The sequence below is a fragment of the Topomyia yanbarensis genome, chromosome 2 (genome assembly GCF_030247195.1).
Source record: "Topomyia yanbarensis strain Yona2022 chromosome 2, ASM3024719v1, whole genome shotgun sequence".
NCBI classification, from domain to species: domain Eukaryota; kingdom Metazoa; phylum Arthropoda; class Insecta; order Diptera; family Culicidae; genus Topomyia; species Topomyia yanbarensis.
In genome coordinates, this window is record NC_080671.1 from 27,394,248 (window position 1) to 27,416,239 (window position 21,992).

General features: G+C 37.4%; 1 protein-coding gene across 2 annotated transcripts in view; it reads right to left on the reverse strand.

Moving 5' to 3' along the window:
• The window catches only part of LOC131679001 (S-adenosylmethionine synthase), a 37,762-nt gene extending 17,760 nt beyond the window's left edge, over nucleotides 1–20,002 (reverse strand). The window contains exons 1-4 of one of the 2 annotated variants that reach the window (XM_058959510.1): nucleotides 19,330–20,002; nucleotides 8,840–8,917; nucleotides 8,643–8,765; nucleotides 8,381–8,493 (exon numbers count right to left, since the gene is read on the reverse strand). In XM_058959510.1, coding sequence (XP_058815493.1) covers nucleotides 8,381–8,493; nucleotides 8,643–8,765; nucleotides 8,840–8,917; nucleotides 19,330–19,447 — 432 coding nt within the window. In that variant the 5' untranslated portion in view covers nucleotides 19,448–20,002. Of the gene's footprint in view, nucleotides 1–6,837; nucleotides 6,951–8,380; nucleotides 8,494–8,642; nucleotides 8,766–8,839; nucleotides 8,918–19,329 lie in introns of both variants that reach the window. The other variant, XM_058959509.1, reaches the window with a different exon arrangement.
• Nucleotides 20,003–21,992: the final 1,990 nt, after the last annotated feature.

Here is a 21,992-nt window from a genome sequence, read left to right on the forward strand (position 1 = left end):
TTTTTCGTTATTGCGAGTTACTAGGAGTTGAAAATCAATAGTTTTAGACATTTTAAACGCACACTGGGAAGTAAATGCGTCAAAATTTGAAAATTTTCATCTCTTCACAGATAAATATTGTTTGTTATTGCGAGTTAAGAGGTGTTGAAAATCAGTCGTTTTAGACATTTTGAACGCACAAGGGGAAGTAAATGCGTCAAAATTGAAAAATTTTCATCTTTTCACAAGTAAATATTGTTCGTTAGTGCAAGCTACGAGGAGTTGAAAATCAATTGTTTTAGACATTTTAAACGCACACTGGGAAATAAATGCGTCAAAATCGAAAATTTTACAACTTTTCACAGATAAATATTGCTTGTATTGCGAGTTACGAGGAGTAGAAAATCAATAGTTTTAGACATTTTATACGTACACTTGAAAGTAAATGCGTCAAAATCGAAAAAATTTCAACTTTTCACAGATAAATATTGTTTGTTATTGCGAGTTACGAGGATTTGAAAATCAATAGTTTTAGACATTTTAAACGCACACTTGAAAGTAAATGCGTCATAATGGAAAAAAATCTACTTTCACACAAATTTTTTTTTGTTATTGCTAGTTACGTGAAGTTGAAAAACGATAGTTTTGGACTTTTTAGACACACATTAGTAAGTAAATGCGTCAAAATGGAAAATTTTTCAACTTTTCGCTAATTTTTTTGTTTTTCGAGTTACAGTAAGATTCCGTTTTGGCACGTTCCGTTGTTGGCATGCTCCCATTTTGGCACACTCCGATTTTGGCAACAAATGGGTTCCGTTTTTGTCAACATTCTTGTTGTACATAATAAATCTTTTAAAAATGTGCAATAGATATTTTTTGTATCAATTGACATTGCATTTGACTTTATTTCCAAACATGGGAGTCATAGTAATCCTCAAAAGCCCAAATCATTTTTTTTTAATTTTGTTAAAATTGTCTTACAGTTTCAATACTTTACTGTGATAATTTTGTGATGTTTTTCGCAATGTTGTTTTAAAAAAGCGTTATGCATTTAAAGGTTAAGGTGAAGATATGCGGAAGCCACGTTGCTAGGCACCGACTCGCTTGTTTACATTAGGAAAAACTGAAATCTGAAGTGAAAATTCAAACGCACAAATGAGAGTTTCCGAACATTTTCCTTTGGTCATCTGCACATTAGCAGAAAATTTGAAGTTTTGTTAGTAAACGATTAAAGTTTCGCGAGTGTTTTGCAGTGGTGTGTGAAAAAAGTGCATTTGAAAAAGTGCAATGAAAACGAGAAGTGTTTCGAAAAGAAACCCCAAGTGAAGAGGGGCGATATTTTCGCACAAAATAGGAGCTACAGATGGCATTCCGTCAAAAACTCGGATTGATTGTATAGGAAAATATTCTAGCTTCCTTAAGTAGCAGTTTCGTGCCACACCAGCAAGGTTAGTGTGTTGAAAAACGTATTTTTATATTTGCTCATGTCAGATACATGGTTAGGCAGGGGAGAGGGGTGTGTGTGGCGCAGCAGCTATGTTGTGGCTCGCATGTATAATGTCCTTAACTATGTTTTACAGTATATGTGTCGTATTTAATGATAACAATAAGTATAGAAATGTATTGTTTATGTATAATACAAGTGGTAGCAGTGTAACTAGTGTTAGACGGAATCAATTTTTATAGTCGAATGCAGATGAATGCGCTACACCGCATAATACAACGTCACTACAAAACTTGGCACTAAATTTGCAATACATATCGAAAGCCCGTATTTAGGAATACAAAACTGATAGCTCCCAAATAGTTTACGATGTCTTTTTGAAAATGCATTTTCAGATATAGTGCACTTTATATTCGTAAATGTTGATTTTGCAAACCTCCATAGGTGCCAAAATTTTCGGGTAAAAAGAAATAATAAATTAACACCAAACATGAATTCAGCGACGTAAAATTATCCCAATGTGAAGTTTTTATCAAATTCGGATCCCTTTTGAGGTTTTGACCGACTTTTTTATGGAAGGTGTTCACTGTGCGAAGACTGAATTTGATAAACATATGAATAAAATTGAACTTTCTTATTTTTTCCTTTCATCTAATTCCATTTCACACATGGTTAAAAATCCTTGAAACATTTTTGAAGTCGTAAATTGAAAATCCAAACTTTAAAAATAAGGTTCAATTTTTGACACGGTTCCGGTTTTGGCAACAGCAAAAAATAAAATTGTTGCCAAAAACGGAATCCTACTGTACTAGGATATGAAAATGACTAGTTTTGAACATTTAAACGCACATGGGGAAGTAAATGCGTCAAAATCGCAAAATTCACTTTTTACAGATGAATGTTGCTTGTTTTTCCGAGTTATTAGGACTTGAAAATCAAAAGTTTTGAACATTTGAAATGCACAATGGGAAGTAATTTCGACAAAATGGAAATTTAAAAATGTGTTTAAAATTAGAGGTGCACCAGCGCTGCCGCGCCGGGCCGCACCGACGGTTGCAGGTAAAAATAGTAAACAACTCGTAATAACAAACAATGTTTATCTGCGAAAAGTTGAAAATTTTTCGATTTCGATGCATTTACTTCCCAATGTGCGTTTAAAATGTCTAAAACTATTGATTTTCAACACCTCGTAACTCGCAATAACAAACAATGTTTATCTGTGAAAAGTTGAAAATTTTTCGATTTTGACGCATTTACATCCCAGTGTGCGTTTAAAATGTCTAAAATTATTGATTCCCAGTGTGCGTTTAAAATGTCTAAAATTATTGATTTTCAACACCTCTTAACTCGCAATAACAAACAATGTTTATCTGTGAAAAGTTGAATTTTTTTTCGATTTTGACGCATTTACTTCCCAGTGTGCGTTTAAAATGTCTAAAACTATTGATTTTTAAACATCTCTTAACTCGCAATAACATACAATGTTTATCTGTGAAAAGTTGAATTTTTTTCGATTTTGACGCATTTACTTCCTAATGTGCGTTTAAAATGTCTAAAACTATTGATTTTCAACACCTCTTAACTCGCAATAACAAACAATGTTTATCTGTGAAAAGTTGATTTTTTTTCGATTTTAACGCATTTACTTCCTAATGTGCGTTTAAAATATCTAAAACTATTGATTTTCAACACCTCTTAACTCGCAATAACAAACAATGTTTATCTGTGAAAAGTTGATTTTTTTTCGATTTTGACGCATTTACTTCCTTATGTGCGTTTAAAATGTCTAATACTATTGATTTTCAACACCTCTTAACTCGCAATAACAAACAATGTTTATCTGTGAAAAGTTGAAAAAATTTCGATTTTGACGCATTTACTTCCCAGTGTGCGTTTAAAATGTCTAAAACTATTGATTTTCAACACCTCTTAACTCGCAATAACAAACAATGTTTATCTGTGAAAAGTTGAATTTTTTTCGATTTTGACGCATTTACTTCCCAGTGTGCGTTTAAAATGTCTAAAACTATTGATTTTCAACACCTCTTAAATCGCAATAACAAACAATGTTTATCTGTGAAAAGTTGAATTTTTTTCGATTTTGACGCATTTACTTCCTAATGTGCGTTTAAAATGTCTAAAACAATTGATTTTAAACACCTCTAAACCGCAATAACAAACAATGTTTATCTGTGAAAAGTTGAATTTTTTTCGATTTTGACGCATTTACTTCCTAATGTGCGTTTAAAATGTCTAAAACAATTGATTTTAAACACCTCTTAACTCGCAATAACAAGCAATGTTTATCTGTGAAAAGTTGAAAATTTTTCGATTTTGACGCATTTACTTCCCAGCGTGCGTTTAGTCTAAAACAATTGATTTTCAACACCTCTTAACTCGCAATAACAAACAATGTTTATCTGTGAAAAGATGATTTTTTTTTTCGATTTTGACGCATTTACTTCCCAGTGTGCGTTTAAAATGTCTAAAACTATTGATTTTCAACACCTCTAAACCGCAATAACAAACAATGTTTATCTGTGAAAAGTTGAATTTTTTTCGATTTTGACGCATTTACTTCCTAATGTGCGTTTAAAATGTCTAAAACAATTGATTTTAAACACCTCTTAACTCGCAATAACAAGCAATGTTTATCTGTGAAAAGTTGAAAATTTTTCGATTTTGACGCATTTACTTCCCAGTGTGCGTTTAAAATGTCTAAAACTATTGATTTTCAACACCTCTAAACCGCAATAACAAACAATATTTATTTGTGAAATGTTGAAAGAAATACAATTATCTCATTTTCTATATTTCCAATTATCCGCCAAAGTACGGTATCCAATATTTTACCCATTTTCAATACCGGTTCATTGTCGACATGTCACATAACAAGCAAACCTGTTTTTCTATTGTCGCGACCGTTCGCAAACGAACATACATGTCACAGTTCAGTAAATGTACAGCCGCTTGACAAACCAGTTTTGTTTTGAAACATGTACAAATTTTATGACATGTCACGGGGAAAATGTATCGTGTCATAGTACACGCGCTTGTGTCACATGTCGCAAGAATCCGCAACTTGTACATGTCACGAGCAAACATGCGACCAGTCACCAGATGACTGGTCATAACCATGACATTTTCCAGCTATGCCCCTCACCAGCAAACCTACGAGCAGAGTTAAAAATATTCAAATTCATTGAATGAAAATTTACCATATTCAGCCGAATTCCTTTTCAATATTCAGTGGCGCAGCTGAAAATATCAAACGAACAAACCGCCCATTCATCCATGCAGATTTTCATTCGGCTCCGATTATTACACGAAGCGACCGAGCAGCATCGAATCAAACGCATCAAGGTAGGCCCTGGGACAATGTAAGCGATGATGATTGTTTTATATGCTTTATCGGCATTTGAAAACATTTTCCTATATAATTAGTGTTATGAATATATTGTACGATATTCAACTGAATGAATAAGATGTATAGTTGAATGAATATTTTTTCTATTCACCGCGAGTCGCAACAGGTTCATTTTCAACCGTCAAAAAAGAGCTTCGATTATTTTTAACTCTGCCTACGACCCACTCGTTTGCGCGGGTTACTCAAACATAGGGGCTATCGACTAGTTTAAGTACCATATTTAGCCACATCAGGCGTCAACATAAAATATAACAGATATTTCAATGTATATTTCAAATTATGCCAAACAACCATTATGCCAAATGAACATTATGCCAAACGAAAACATGTGTCACCTGCTATTATGCCAAACAAACTTATGCCAAACGACTTGCTCCCATTTTCGAATGTACTGTGAAATTTTTGGCAAGTTTTGTAATAAAGCCGTAGTAATCGAAAGAGAAAGTAAACAAAGAAAGGCCCTCATTTGCAGTTACGTTGTTTTCAAAAATCAAGCGAGAGTTCCGGAGTTTGTGTGAAAAAACTTGGTCACTTCGTCGGAAAACCCACTCAACGTACCGAGTTCTGCATCGGGAAGCCCGATTAAATCACACTTTGAATTACAATCCATTTCTATTTGCAGCGATTTCAACCAAATGTAAACAATGACGCCACCAGGGTTTCTTTCTTCATATGTCCAATTGTCCATATACACACCAGAATAAATTAAATATAAGTGCTTAATGCAGAACATATGATGATTTTTTTTTACATTCAAATATGCAAATGAACAATGAATCCTCAATAAAAGTTTTTTTGACTCATGTTGAATTGAATTCTTGTTAATACTGGTCGTTGAAATCATGAGTTTTCCTATGGCAAAAAATAACATTTTTCAGCACAATCCTCAAAAAACGTGCAAGGGTAAGAAGGGGTATTAATTTAAGATAGCGGAAATAAAAATGTCAAAAATATTTATCATTTTCGAAGATTTTCAAATGTTTTGCAAAGAATTGCAGAAATTCCTTATTTGCAAAATAAGCTCTAAGTCAGACATTGCCAAGATTAGTATTATCTTGCTTTTAGAAGATTGGCAATATTGTAGCAAATATCTCAGTTGACTTAGTTTATAAGATTGAATTTGCCATATTTTTGTAATGTTCCTTCAATGCTTTAGGTACTTAGTAATTATAATAATTGCAAGAAGACATTGCAATCATGAGTGCAAAAAATAAAAAAGATGGGTTTACGCACATTTGAGAATCGCTGCTGAGGGTACATTTAAATGATCCGCTCTTACCCATTCAGTTTCAAGTAGATGAAAAATAAATTAAATTTCTCAAAGCGAATTCGCTGCGTAGTAATCTAATTTGGCACAACAAAACATGCAGTTAACTAACTTACTTTGGCACATTAGTGTTATCAACCATACGTTTTGCGTCAGTGTTCCTGAAGTTGATTTGTTTTAGAATTGCGCGCCTCTAGCATAAACCTACTTTGACGTAGCCGAAGAAGTCACAGGGGGGTTCGATTATCAACAGTAACTGAATATTCTAGTCACCTCGCTACCACACAACAAAACGATTATACAACCTCAATTTCCTCAACCTGATTGCCAAAAAGTCATGTGATTTTTATTTTGTCTAATACCAAGAATGAAGATAATGAATGCTTTTAACGAAGTAACACATGCAGAAAAGTTAATCGTCCTTTTTGTTGATGGATTGTTTATGTCCCGAGAGGTCAGTATTCATAAACATGCGATAACCGTAAACTCAACAACCCTACCCAAAGCCACGCGGTACTGTATACGAATTATAAAATAAATAGAATAGAGAGAAGACGCCACTTGAATTGATTTTTCAACAGTTTGATCGAGATAAGCCGAAAGTCAAGTGACGTGTTCTCGAAACATGAAAGTATTGCGTGCCAAACCGATAGACGAAAGATGACCTACTAGCACTTAGGTAGAGTAGAAAATGATAATCTTAATTAGCAGTCGCCTAACCTGATCTCCAGCGCCGACATCCTCATCCGACCGATTAACATGCACTCCGGCCGCAATGTTTGGTGATTGTTGATCCAGTGCAAGCAGTACGTTACATGTCTTGTAATCGAATCCTGTTTATTTTTGTTGGAGATTGTGAATGTGATTGTTACAAAATCCCCGTTCGCATGCGATGGAAATAAAGAAAGACGTGCAAATACATATTCGTCATTATAAGTGCTGTTTCCACGTTCGACGAATCAAAAGATCGTAGATTTGCGTTGATGATTTGTGGGGGGGGAGGTGGAGGTCATCAAAATCAAACACGAGTGGCATATTACCAAAACGCCCTTCTGTAAAGACTTCTTGTTTACGAATCAAGCGGTCAGAATGCTGAATTTGTAAACATGATCGCGTGCCACTATGGAAATAAAAAGTTGTGAAAGATTCTAAACCATAGACAGACGTAAAGGGAATTATGCTGAGCAGATCAAGCGCTGAGACCAACAATTTGACGCCGAACGCCAGACGACACATGACGAAGTAAAAGAAAACAAATGTTTAAAGATACGGTCTCCCGACTGTGTCATACGATGCCGTCGAAAAAGAAACCAAGCACATGGCGCTGGTTGCAAGACCAAACAAAATAAAGACACGTGGTTAGAAAGACGATGTTAGCATTTTGTGTGCTATCCTGAACAAATAGATACCAAATCACCTAACATTGTAATCGTCTATGACATTCTAAACATTTGTCTAGGTTTTGAATTATAACAACAAGTCCCTGCGAAATACTAAACTCATGAACTGATTTGGTAGTCTGTGTCTCTAGCCAATAAGGTTCTCATGCGATTGATCATTATTGATGAATTAGCACATTCAAGCTCATTGACATCGCCACAGGCAAGTGTCAATTTACACGATTGTTCAATCACAGCAACAAAATACAGTCTACTCCCACAGAGTTAAACTCCAAGTTTACCGAATCATCCTTAATGGAACAGCGATCGAAGTTGTTGGAATATAGCACACCGAAATGATGGGGTTTTACTGTGAAGACTTCGTAATCGCGCGGGTCAGTTTCGCTAGCAACAGCAACGAGATTCAAATTTCAAGCAGACGATCTGAAAACACGTGCGTTCCCATCCAGATAAGCACTCGACTTCCCTCTTTCCGTGACATTGAAATTTTAGATTTAGCATTTCAAATGAAACACCGATCGACTGGCCCTTTTCTGCGATAACCTTAAGTGACACAGAACGATCAGTTTGCGTCACAACCAATGCTAATGAACGAAATGATACTACCACGTGCTTGAGCAAATCCCATACTTCCTAATTCTAAATGAATCAGCATTTTTCCCATACGTTCCATGCAAATTTATCACTCCATGAGGATCGGCAGTTACGATTCGATCAAGTCCAAAAGCAGCGTTAATAGTTAATGAGACGAATGACATATCACACAAACACCAGACGAGCACATCGAAATCACCACACAGTCCGACTGATGATCATCCCAGTGGCGATACGGCGTTAATCCTTAGCCTATCTGAAGAAAGTACCTGATCACCGGCGCCTACATCATCCTCATCTCGATCGATGTGCACGCCCTGGGCAATGTTGGGGGACTGCTGTTCGATCGCGATCAACAAATTCAACGTCCGCCAATCGAAGCCTGAGAGGACAAATATCGGAAATATCGTAAAATCGACTTGAATGCATGCATGAGCGGAAGTCAACGCAAATCTCCATTGAACTTCGACTGGGTGGGTTTGTGCTAACTGAAGCCTAAACACAACTAGAACACAACAATGTTTTCGTTACCTTTCGAGGAGTCGTCATAGCCGATGTGTTGGACTGTCTCGCGAACCACTTTCTGATAGTCGACGACGGCCTTCGATGTGATCTCACCGCAAAGCAGAATCATTCCGGTTTTGGAGATGGTTTCTAACGGTAGAAAAAAAAGTTTTACCGACATTGCAATACTCGCTAGTGTACAATATAGCTGAACAGTAACTTACCACAAGCGACCTTAGCGTTTGGGTCCTGTTTCAAGTGCGCATCGAGGATGGCGTCGCTGATTTGATCGCACATCTTGTCTGGAATGTAACATGAGAAATAAGTTAGGAAATCGTTAGAAATTCTTAGTCATAAGAAAATTTATTTTTGGTATTATAGAGGGTTCGTCTCTATCAAATACCATGGTAGTGCCCGTGACAAATCCTTCTTTTTAAATTGCTATTATAAGTTCTATGATCCCGACTAACGATAACTATAAGTACATGCAGACTACAAAAGCGTCACAATGTGACGCTTTCACTCCTGTGAATAATAGTTATTCAAATTATGTACTTCTGACGCCATAATACATATTAGCATAACAATATATTACTACTCAACTACAAAAACGATTGCACCATATCTAAAAATAAATCATACAGCGTTCCACCACCACGTGTTTTTAGCGTGGCTCTGAGAAAAAAATCAATGAATCAAGAGCAGTATACGCTAAAACCACGCGACGGTGGTGGCGACTTCATATTATCAGCTTGTTTAGACGCCACCTCCTGGACAAGTGTTGCCAGAATGGATCATTCATACTTATTTCGTGATTATTAAAGAAAATTAATCCATTCACCCAAGCACAAGACCGAAATGATAGTTAACTGCAGTGAATTAATTTTATTAACCTTCCGGCAGTCGCGCTAGTGCACTGAGTGCACGCTGCTCTGCTGGCATCAGCGGCTGCTCGTTCAGTGGGCCATATCCGCGACTTCCGGAGGGTTAAACGGAAGCACAATAATGATTAAGTTTTTTTCGAGAGTTGTCCTGCTGGAGGTGTATAGCTACGGTCTCGGCAGGACTCACCATCAGAATCATTTACAAAAAATTGCGGATAAGACGGGAAATGTCACCCACTAAAACACTGCTTAAGGTCAATTGCAGCGGACCGTGATTCTGAATGTGATATTCATTGTACGGTTCAGATATGTGCGGGCGTAGGGATTTCACGATCGCGTGTATCATCGCGAAGGACTCGAACGTTTGTGTGAACGTTTGTCGATCGCGTGTGCGTTTGTATATCAGTCGCGTGTGCTAACTTGTATGTATCAATTCGCGCGAACCGTGAATCTGAAATTGAATTGTGTACCGTTCAAGTGCTATAAGAAAGTGAGTTCTTTCATATCACTAGAGTTCCCCGCGAACATGTCGCCATCGAAGGTGCTCTCTAGGGCAGTGGTTTTCAACTGGAGGTGAATTCAGAATTAACCCCCAACGGTAAATTAGACTATTATGGGGGTGAATTATGCGGGACAAATTTAAACTTGTTATCCTAACATTCCCGTCGAATATTTGTCTTTACACACTGAAGTGTGTTGAAAATTGAGATACTTTCTGAGAGTGCTCAGGAATAGGTTTCTTATTGTTAAAATAATGGTTATCATCAAATCGAAAATCATTTTTTGACAGTGTAATGAATGCTAACAGAAAGAGTACATCATGGGGATCAATATTCGGAAAGGGGTACATAGAACGGAAAAGGTTGAAAACCACTGACCGTGGTACCATTCACATATTTGCGTGCGTTCTCGAATGATCGCACGGGCCGTGAATCTGATACTAAATGTTTAGTGTGCGATTCAGATACGGGCAGAGAGTAATTTCCCTCGTATCAACTAGACTGCCGCTATACGCATAAATGTCCCATGTGCTATGGGATTCCCTATATACATGGGACAATTATGCGTAGAGCTACAGTAGAGTACTCGGTCATGTCGCCATGGAACGTGTTATTTGGTGGATATGGGCGTTACTTTTCGACTCTACCAAGTGAAGGCGTGTAGAATAGACTGCCCAGAAAAATATAAATTCTATCTCTCTTCTATAAAAAGTTAATGCTAGCGGCCTTTATGCGGTTACAGGTGGAATTAAAATTTTCTAACCAAAGATAACTCGTATTATATACTACAATTCTTCTGTATTGAGCTAAATCTAACCATTATTACACAAAAATGTATAGTTCGTGGAAATCGAGTACTGATACACAATAGAGATGGTCGGGTTTGGGTTTTTGGACCCGAAACCCGGACCCGACCCGAACCCGACGGGTTTCGGGTCGGGTTCGGGTTCTGTAAATTTAAGCTTCTCGGGTTCGGGTCGGGTTCCGGGTTTTCAAATTTGAAATTCTCGGGTTCGGGTCGGGTCCGGGTTTATGAAATTTTGGACTTTCGGGCTCGGGTAGGGTTCGGGTTTTTCAAATTGGAAATTATCGGGGTCGGATCGGGTTCGGGCTTTGAACAAAACAACCCATCCATTTCATGACACTGTTTGCGTCTATACACAAAACGCAGTCTTTTTTGTAGTAGTGAATTATACTTCGTAATACGAATGGATGACACATATAACCGTACCACAGATAACAGATGTTTAGGCTCGATTTGAATCGTGTGTAAATACCCGCAACTGAAATTCCGAATAAATAAGACGTCTGATACATGTTTGGCAAACGTTTGTAGATGGCGCAGTGATCGATACAATGCAGTTAGAGTGCAGCTGTCAAACACGTGTAGCAAACAGTTGCGCAGATGGCAATAGTGAAACACGAATTTCCAACGTTTATTAATTTGAAAGTTTACACAGGTTTTTGAAGAAATTTTGTTCTAGTCTAAACGTCTGTTATCTGTGACCGTACCAAACGTTAGCACCTCTGAATCGCTAAAATTCGTCGTATTTTCTGATGCTCAAATATTGTATTTTTTCATTCTTGCATAAAATTCCGTCTCTTCATATTCGCAAACTGCCTGAATTATTTAATTTTTTAAACGAACATAGAGCTAAAATCGCTCTAGTATGTCTAATTTTTATTAAATTTATAATTAAATTGGATAGTTTTATTCTAAAATCATTCGTAAAGTAACCTGTTTAAAAATATTCGTGTTTTGGCTATTTGATTAGGTAATATTTCATTTTGTATAGAACAAGTCTTTAAAATACGTCAAAATTCTCTTTTTTTCTTCATATTGCTATAACTCCGGTAGTTTCAAATCGATTTTGACCATTTATACGACGTTGCAAAGCTTATTAAATTTCCTTTTGAACATTTTTTTTCGAAAACCGGTCAAAAAGTATATTTATTCCGATGCTTTTTGGAAAACCAAACGCCAACACAAACGTTAAAAATACAGCAATATGAAGTAACAGAGATGAAACAGGATGGCGTCGAAGGAATAGGTAGAGCCGGTGCATTGTACGTGTATATAATGTAAGTATGTTCCAGAGCCTGGGCTGCAGAAGATAACGAATGGAATGATGCGTCTTGCATACTATATACAAATCATATTCACGAATGTGTTTTGACTCTTTCATCCGCAAAAGCAAAAATTACGATACCGATCCAAACGCATTTTCTAGTTACTTTGCTATAGTGCTTTGTTATACCAAATAACAGATACTATTATTCAGCAGAGTTGGAACTTATACAATTTTACACAAATTTCTCGCTTACTATGTATGCTTTTGAAAAATATATAATTTTTTTTTTGAATTATGTGCACATGACAAAACACTAACGCTAACGCTTTTGTGGGGCACATTTGTACCCCAAACAAACTTTAAGCAAGCACTGTTAAATTGGTCAAATGAAACAAATAGATTTTACCTGCCTTCACGGAAGTTTGATAATCAATTTGGTTTATGATAAAGATTTCTTGCAATTAAAATAAACTGTAACTGAAAAATAAGGATTTGGACTGATAAATTTGGTGGTACTTTGGTGTCATTATGGCGGCTCCAATTTAAAAAGGGCACATTATTTTTTAAAAGCAGATAGTTTAGGCCCAATTTATTTTCTAGAGACTGTCTTTGTTCCATCAGACCTAAACCTAGCTTCACTTCCGCCAGGTTTCGTTGGTCATGACACTCATATGGTGATGTGATAATAGCACCATTATCAAATCAGTGGTACATATATGATACAAGCACTTTCTGTCAGATTGTTCCCGGGCTGTTGCATGATCCGGATTCCTTCATGAAAATACATGAATTTTCACGAACTTAACGAAACGATCGCAAAAATTTTGTGTGTTCTGTTGAAGCCATTAACGGATTTTTAAAAGTTTGGAGTCGTTCCGAGAGCTCCATTGGAGATGTCGAAGCATCTCTATTGGCGCGCATAGCGAATCATCTGAAGCATAAAATAACTTAGATACCCAATCATAGATCGTCCTAACGCTAATTATATGAGACATCAAGAACACGTCAGAAAATGATTGATACCATTCGATACAGGTTTGACCGTTCCAACCAGTAACGTGGGTGACGTCTACAAATTGCCAATTGCCATAGCTTAATTTGATACATGTAATAAATTATACGAAACTGCCTTGCAGGAATGGTTTCTGATAAAAAATCAGAAATTTTGACTAATTACGACGGGCAAGGTTGTTGGAAACTGTGACCATTAAGCTTTCATTTAAATTATCTATTTTATTCTCATTTTCAGTGATATTACGATGCATACAGTGCCACCTAGCAGCTTTTCTTCTCTTTTCGGCTAGTGCGTTTTCTCCATATAATTTGTCGAAAAATTCCATGCAATCCAATCCAGTAGCTAGACTTGTCCGATTTGCTTCAAATTTAGAGCAAATACTCCTGGTGAAATTAGGAATCGACTCAGCCTATGGGGGGCAATAGATAAGAGGTACAAGATACAACTAAAATAACGATCACCATATGACAAATATACATTATTAGTTCCTAACACTGCTAATACTTTTATGGCCAACCACCACACATAGCATATACTTTCTCATTTATCTATTTTTTGATCGTTGGTTGTGAGCTGATAAAAAGAGGAAAAGTATTAAACAGAAAATAGGCTCACATCAGCCCTCACGGCCTCCTCGATACACCACTGTATTGTAATCAACGTCTTGAAGCGGGCTTCTTATATTAATCAAATCCTAAGTAGTCATGATTGGTGGATTATTAACATGAGAATTAAGTAACCTCTCGTAGAATTTCATGCAAATAGAAACTAAAAAAGCAAAGGTTCTTATATTCAGATAACTAATGAATCTTTTGTGGTTTAATGTTTACAATACCCTCAGTCCTATCAACCTGCGAGAGTGATCTCGCAGCAGTCATATTTTATAACATAATTGAAAATTAATTTCACTTATTTTGCTAAGAATTTTCTTCATTATTGATTCTACGAAATTCATGGTATATGTTTTCAACAGGTTTTATTTTGTGAGTACTCTTCACGAGCAAACTGCATAAAAATAGGGGAGCTCAACTAGCCCCACATGGCGATACAATGCAGCCTAACGTCCTGTCCAGGGTATAATCCAAACAATATGTGGAATCGTTGGACTACATGGGTTAAAGTTTGTGTACAATTTTTTTAATTAGGGTTCCCCCTTGTTGAATTTTAAGCTGATAAACAGGGGACATTGACAAAATCGTGACATATATTTTTCTTTCTTCTTAGGAAACCGAAGCTCTTAAAATATTATGCTTTGGTCCCTAGATATAGCCTCAAAACCCTTTCCGATTATTTGGGTTAAATTTCCCTTAATGGGGCCTGTCAGCGCAAAATTTCACTTTATTACCTAACTTTTCCCTATCTCAATTTATCCAAACCGATGTTCCTGAACAAATCAAGTTTAAAAACTATTTTTCCTTAAAACTGTTGAGGTGAACGCAAAAAACTTATTTTGATCAAAATAAATGTTTTTCTCGTAGTGCTAGAAGCTGCTGTTTACCTACAATTTTTACAATTGTCTAATTGCTTGAAAAGGATAGTCAAAGCATTCAAAATTGACAAGTTTTATCAGTTTTCAGTAATATTTCAAGATAACGAAGATCTTGAAAATGTCCATTTTCTTTGTTAACTCAAACTGTCATTGGCAGCACTGCTCCAAACGAATCCAATCATACCAATTCCAATACAATGAACAGCACGAAAGCAGTACCGATGACGACATGGACGTGAATGATTACGAAAGAAAAGGCAACCAGGCTGACCCCAAATTGCAGAGGATAACGCAGCTAATGCATCACCGCCAAGAAAAACGATCTCAACACGTAAAAGCGAGCTGCGTCAACAAAACTCGACGGACATGCAGTTACTTTGTTTTTCTTTTTATTTTCACATCTTGTAAAAACACGACTACGTTGTGCTAACGCATTCAGCCGTGTGAAATAAATTAGAAGAAAAAAAAACTATTAGAACTCAAATGAAAGGTAGTAGTCACAGTTACTAGTCTTACTTATTGTTGTGAGCAAATCTTGAATAAATCAAAAGTTATAGATGGTTTAAAACCGTTGTTCATAAATTACATGGACATGAAGGGGTTAATGTTTGCAAACATGGCCCACGTCGATAGGCCAGCGTGTGCAGGCTAGTGGTTGATCGTTAATTTGGGATGGAGCAGAGTATAAAAAACATCAAAAGGCCCATAAGCCCTCACGGTCTCCTCGATGCACCACTATAGGAGCGTAATGTCTGTCAAAGGTTCTTTAAAACTGAAGCCTGATGTTTGCAATACCGTCAAACGCATCAACCATGGGGAAAGCTTTTTGGCTAGCTACTTTTCTGTTCCAAAAATAGAATTTTCTCTAGCGTATATCAAAAAAACGTCGAGAATTTCCGAGCTATTTTTCCTTACTTCTTCGATAGTCTTTGGAATATCTTGATGAGGCAAGAAGATCAGGCCAATAATTTGTGTGTAAATGAGTTGTATTTTGTAGCCGTTGAAATGCTTTTTTTAATTTTAACGGGCTATTGGACTGCAGCCTATGGCTTAGTGAATCTTGGTCCGGCCACGAGACAAATGTTAAAAAATCGGATGAAGTTGCGATTGTCTGCCAAGTAATCGGTAGGACAAAATTTTGCCCATGTCAAACAATTTCTGTCACGGGTAGGCTGTGGTTGTCAAATCACATAATTTCGCGCGTACCCAACATCTCGCCTCGGTCCAGCACTTTGGACCCCGTTTTTTGATTATTTCACCCAAAAAGAGAATATATCGTAGGTGGTTTCGCATGTCTCGTGTATTAGTCGTTAACATATTTGTAAAATGTATTATTTATTGATGTTTAACCGTGATAATCAGATCCGGTTCAGCTGATGTTGGGTACGAAATACTTGCTAGACAGCGTTCCCCTGATTTCTGTCCCGTTTCCGTTCTCCTTTTTTGTCTCGTAGGCCCGAAGCGAACTGATCTTATAACAGAATTTAATAATCCCTGTTCTGGTCGATATTGGTAGTTGTTGTGATTGAGTTCTGCATAAGACATCTCCCTTCATTAGATACGTAAGAGATATTAATCTCTGCTGACGGATACGGTGAATCCCCCATACGAATCAATTTGCTCGAACCGAATGCCCATTTACCCCACTGGTCCTGCGACTCGAACAAACTTCAGCGATCTGAGCAAGTTACTCGTCCAAGAGCCAAAGGGACTCGACCCCAAAAGCCGAAGTGACTCGTCAAGCGAAACAATCAACATTCTCCCAGGTGCCAGTCTTGCATCGCTTCCTTGAACCAACCATTACGTCCAAATCAAAGAAACGATAACTAGCAAAATCCACATGTCCTTGCAGCCTAGTAAATTTACCTGTAAGAAGGATCACATAACCTGTTCTGAAGACTTCCGTACCATCGAGAATGCACCAACCAAATCAATTAAAAACTCCTTGGTTGTTCGTAAGAAACATCAGCCATCAGCCTACTCTGTTCGAACAATACGTATTTTCCTTGCATGTTATCATAAGTTCCAAGCGTATTAAATAGCACGAAGCAACTTAATAATTAGAGCAGTAGCTTACCAGTTTAAAACCAAAAACTTGGCCGTACACCCACTGCTCTATCATTGTTTTACGGCCTCTTGAGCACACAATCTAACAGGTAGTTAAGTGTAACATCACATTCATAGTTATGGCTACTAATATGAATGCCGGATAAATAGATAACGTAGATAGTAACGCCTCCACAGATCTAGCACCACTACATGTCCTTAATAAAAAAAGAACAGCACGTAGTACCTAACGAATTACATACCGATTCACCGGAAGATTTTACGGGGCACCTTAACATCCTGTTTCGAAACAGTTGCGCATTCCATACCGATTAGATGTTTGATCTTCCATTCAAGGATGCAATACCTGACCTAACTTAATGGATAAATAAGAGGCCTTCCGATTCCACTATACACACACTATACTATTATCCCTTAAATGCATACTGTTGCCATTTGGCAACGTACCGGATACCGTGATATAAAGCCTTGATAAGAGGAATAGAGTGTATCCAACCAGAAAAATGAGTACCAAGGAAAAATAAGTTTCATGCATTTAAGGGTTATATTGATGGACCGAAAAGACCGTTGTGTGGGAGCCGGAGCCTATGGTCCTTACTACAGATTCTACGAGGCACACCGTCAGTCTTTCAATCGGAGATATACGCAATTGAGACTTGTGTCAAAATGTGTCTGTTACGAAGCCGACTAAGGTTGGGAAAAGAGTTCTGGATTCATGTAACTTCTAGCCCAAACTAATCTATGGCTGTCGGCAAATTCTGATGAATCGGACAGGCAAATGCAAGCTCACTCTGATGTGGGCACCAGAGCACATAGGAATAGAAGGAAACGAGTTTGTCCATAAGCTGGCCAATAGGAGAGGTAGCTTCTTGTTTTATAGGTCCTGAGCCATGCTTTGGATTTGAACCATACGGAAAGCCCAACGACTGGGAAATGTAACCGTTGATCATCGCTTAGGATCTTTGTAAATATTATTTGGCTGCTTGTAGAACCCGCAGTGCATTCCAAAATCCAGGGCCAGTAATTTGGACCTTTGGGTTCTTTTAAAATCAGGCGTCCGTGTGAAATTTGCGTCTCACTGGTGAAGTTTAGAAAAACTTATACATTTATGATTGTCAAAAAATAGATAAACCTGTAAAATAGTTGGCTTGCCAAAATCACACGAACTGGAACATTGGGAAGTCTTCTTCAGATCCGTGGGGAATTTTCTAAGAAATCAAGCACCACGAGACTTCGTACACGACCAAACAACGTGCTCGATATCTTGATAACCCTTGCCACAAAGAATATTTCAAAGAGCCAAAAACAAAAGAGCTGAGTGTCGATGGTAAAGTGATTCGACATGAGCCTGGACATCACGCGGGTAAGATGCTGACTTATATCCAATGCCTTGAACCATGCTTTTGTTGATCCTTTGGGAATAATGAGACGTAACCACTGGAACAGGTCCCCATTGTTCGATGAGCTATTGCCAGCTATTGAGAGTTCCCTAACCAGACATACTGAAAAAAGTTAAGGTTTTCGCGGTGAAAAAAACTCATTTTCAAAAAAATTTCTTTGGCGAGGGTCTATTCAGTCCTACATAATAATGCAACAATTGAACAATATTTTCTTAAAACTGGGATGTTGTGTGGACAAATACAGTGCAAAATGTCGAATCGATTGGTCCAGTAGCGCTAGCGACTTTTGGCGGCACTTACATGTTCAGTATTTTCGTCGAGGCGCCTCCGGAGATTTAGTCACTCGCCCAAATTTCGTCAATCAGCTTATAAAAACTACACTACAGTGTGAGACATATTTACAAGTAATCATCATACCCTGTTGGCTACATTTGTATGCATTATACCAGGTCAAAGAAAAGCTTTAGAGACTTTAAATCAAAGTAAAATTAAAATAAATTTGTTGTGAAGTTGTAAAGCATGTTTCGTATTTAAACCGAGCATCTTAAATAAAGTTCAATACGCAATGAAATCCAATTTTGAGTCCAACTTAATATTATTTAATATGAATTCATTAACATTCGAACAGGATACAGTGCGAGTAATTTAAAATTACAAAGTAAAAATTAATTTCAATTCATCAAAACTTAGCACGACCCACTGTGTCAATAGTCCCTAATATCTAGCAACACTGCCTCAAAGTAATGATCGTGCGGTATGACCGAACCAAATACGCATTTTTGAATGATGAAAACGAAGGAACGATGGCGCAGTAGTCTACAGGTAATGAAAGAACATTATTTTTCAGTAATAGATGACTGATAGTCCTTATCATTTCCCACGCCGTTGAATATATTCGGTCAGATACAGTACCAAACACGCAAAACATCGATCAATTCTACATCACAACATTCGCCATCTTTTCTGATTGGAAAATGGGAACGACGAAAAATAACACCAGAAGTTCATCATTCTTTCGCTGCTCGCGCATCATTTTCACCCACCGGGAGAAAAATCCCAACCAGTATGCATATGCGATAAACGTTGCGTAACAAAGTGCATTGTAGTTATCCCATTTTACGAAACCGCGAGGAGCACTCGTGAAATGAAAATAAATGCGGAACATAACCTCTAAAATCCAACACTCGAATATGGTGCGCCTCAACTTTTCATTTTTCATCGCAAACACGATTTCCATTGATGGAATCAAATATTAGTCAATCGAAACAGTACCAAATAAGAACATACCTGGATGGCCCTCTCCCACCGATTCCGAAGTGAACAGGAACGAGCATCCGTCCTCCATCTCGTAGCCATTGTGGCCGTTGCTGGTCGCAAATCCATTAGTCGCTTTCGTCTGTGGCATTGTGTCCTTTTATTTCACTTTTTTTTCTACGATTAAAAACTGCAGAATTTCTCCGCCGTATTCTTCAAATCACTTTTCCGCCTACGAGCACTTTCAGAAGCCTATCGAATTTTCTTTGCACAGATATTACGGTAGACACTGCGGTGTTTACGATTTTCCCTGTTCTTTCGATCACACGAACAGAATTGGATAAAATTTATTTTTATCTTTAAATTGTCCAATATTTGCAGATATTTTTTTATTCTTCTATAAACTTTTTAATTTGAAAGCATTCACGGAGCCTCGCTTTGGCCCGTCTACACTTCGCAAAACTTTGTGGAAAAGAGACTGATTCGAGCGAAAATTCTTGACGGCTAGCCAAAGAGCGAGTGTTGTGCGTTTTCCGCGAAAGATTCTCTGCTCACACGAGAAAAAAATGTCCCTTCGTCGAAAGAGAAGAGTTTGATCGATTATATTGCACTGCTATCCGAAACTGCACATTAGTCCAAAAAAATAGCACCAAACTTATAAGTTCACGACCTGAACGATTACTTTTCTGTCGTTTTGAACTATAATTAAATAAAACTATCACCTATCGGGGATTAGTTTCGCAACTGAAGAGAGCACTCTGGTTTGAGTGTTTTCAAATCCGCAGACGATCACTGACTGAAGGCCTGAATGCTGCCCGCAGCGAATTTGTATTCGCGAATGCGCGATGCGATTATACAAACTTTTGGAAGACCCGTCGCGTAATTCGGGAAGTCCGCAGTAATCGCATTACCTCTGTTATTTATATTGAATAAAAAAATTATATGAAAAGTATTGCAACTGGGGTATTGATTTCGATCGACTAGTAACATATCGAAAGAATTCACGAACCAAGAATTAATTATTGGAGAGGTGTTCCGAGTTCCTCTCATCAGAATCCTACACTAACTTAGTGACAGGACTAAACCACAGAGAACAGACATCCATGATCGAACAAAAATATTTAAAAAACGTGTGTAAACATTTGAATTAATATACGAAAAACACTAGCGCCGCCACACCAACCTATCCCAACTATCCGTCAAATCGATTCCGGAACCGGTTCGAAATCCTGGATGGATTCAGCATGGAATCTAGCTCAAAGAAAACAACCGATACCGACTCTATCGGTTGACGCATTTGAGCTGGAATTCATGCTGGAAGTCCGAATCGGTTCCGGACTAGTTTGACTGGGTATAGGAATAACCGCTGTCAATTCTGTCGCACTCAGCCACAAAAAAAACATGACAATAGCGCTCCTGGTTTAGATATCCAAACTACCTTCGAAACCGTTAGAGATTTTACACAAGTTGAATGCTGAAGTTGGACGTCTGTTCTCTGTGACTAAACTAACGCCGGATTGACACTAGCTCCAAAAACGAAATACTATTTGTGTTTCTGAGCAAACCACCAATCCTGCGTAATGTCTCGCAAGAAAAGGAGCGCTAATTAAGCTAATGAGAATTATTGAAACCGAAGTTTGGTTGCGCTTAGCAAGCCAATTCAATATAGTGTAGGGTAAGGTGGGGTAAATCCGACCTAGTAAATAGTTTTGGCTGTAAAATGCTCATTTTACATCGGATCAAGTCGTTTTATATACCAAATTAAAGGTTAGACTCATGGACAACTTCCTATATATTGCGTTTTATTCGGATCTTGGGAATATTTTGAGATACAATCGTTTTACGAAAATGTTCATTTTTGCTGTTTTCAAAAATGGTGGGGTAAACCCGACCCCCTATGTTTTTGGTTGATTTAGTGCAGATATTATCCGAATTTTATGGTTTTCAATGATAAATCAATGAATACTGTGTTATTGAATTTTAACACGAAGAAAATGGAGTTCAATGTCAATCTTGGAATGCTAAAATTACGAGCAGTAGCACGTAATGATATTCTCATTTGCATCGGAGCAATTGCTTGACGAATACTATAATCATCACGTTTTTGTGTCTTTCGTTTGTAATTATGAACCATTTTTCATAAAAATAATATAAAATAACAATAAAAATATTTTTTAATTTGATAAATAAACATTTTCTTAGCAAAAAAGCGGTCGGATTTACCCCACTATTTAGAGGTCGGATTTGCCCCACCGCGTCATTTTTCATTACAAGTCAATTAAAAAATTATGAAAAAGGTTGAACCTAATTCATCTACGCACTTTGTAGGACTTTAATCAAAAAATTTAAATTCACTTACATTTTTTATGCAATCACTTTAACAATCAGAAATATCCTGTAGACAATAATGCACAAAAGTCAAATCAAAAGTTGTAAAAACACACTTTTTGTCATTTGAGCTTTTCAATGTAAATTAATAAAATGCTGTCATGCCCAGGCTTGCGAAATGTACCGGAGAACGACACGAATGAGCAGACAGCCATACAACACAACTGGCGGCAGCCGCCGACTGCCCGGTACTGTAGCAGCAGCGACTGGAAATGTCATGGATCTCATAACATTTCCATTCGGGAATGTTATGTTCGTTCTGTTCTGTAAGCTGTCTTTTTCTCCCGAGTCCGAGATAGACCCGTTGT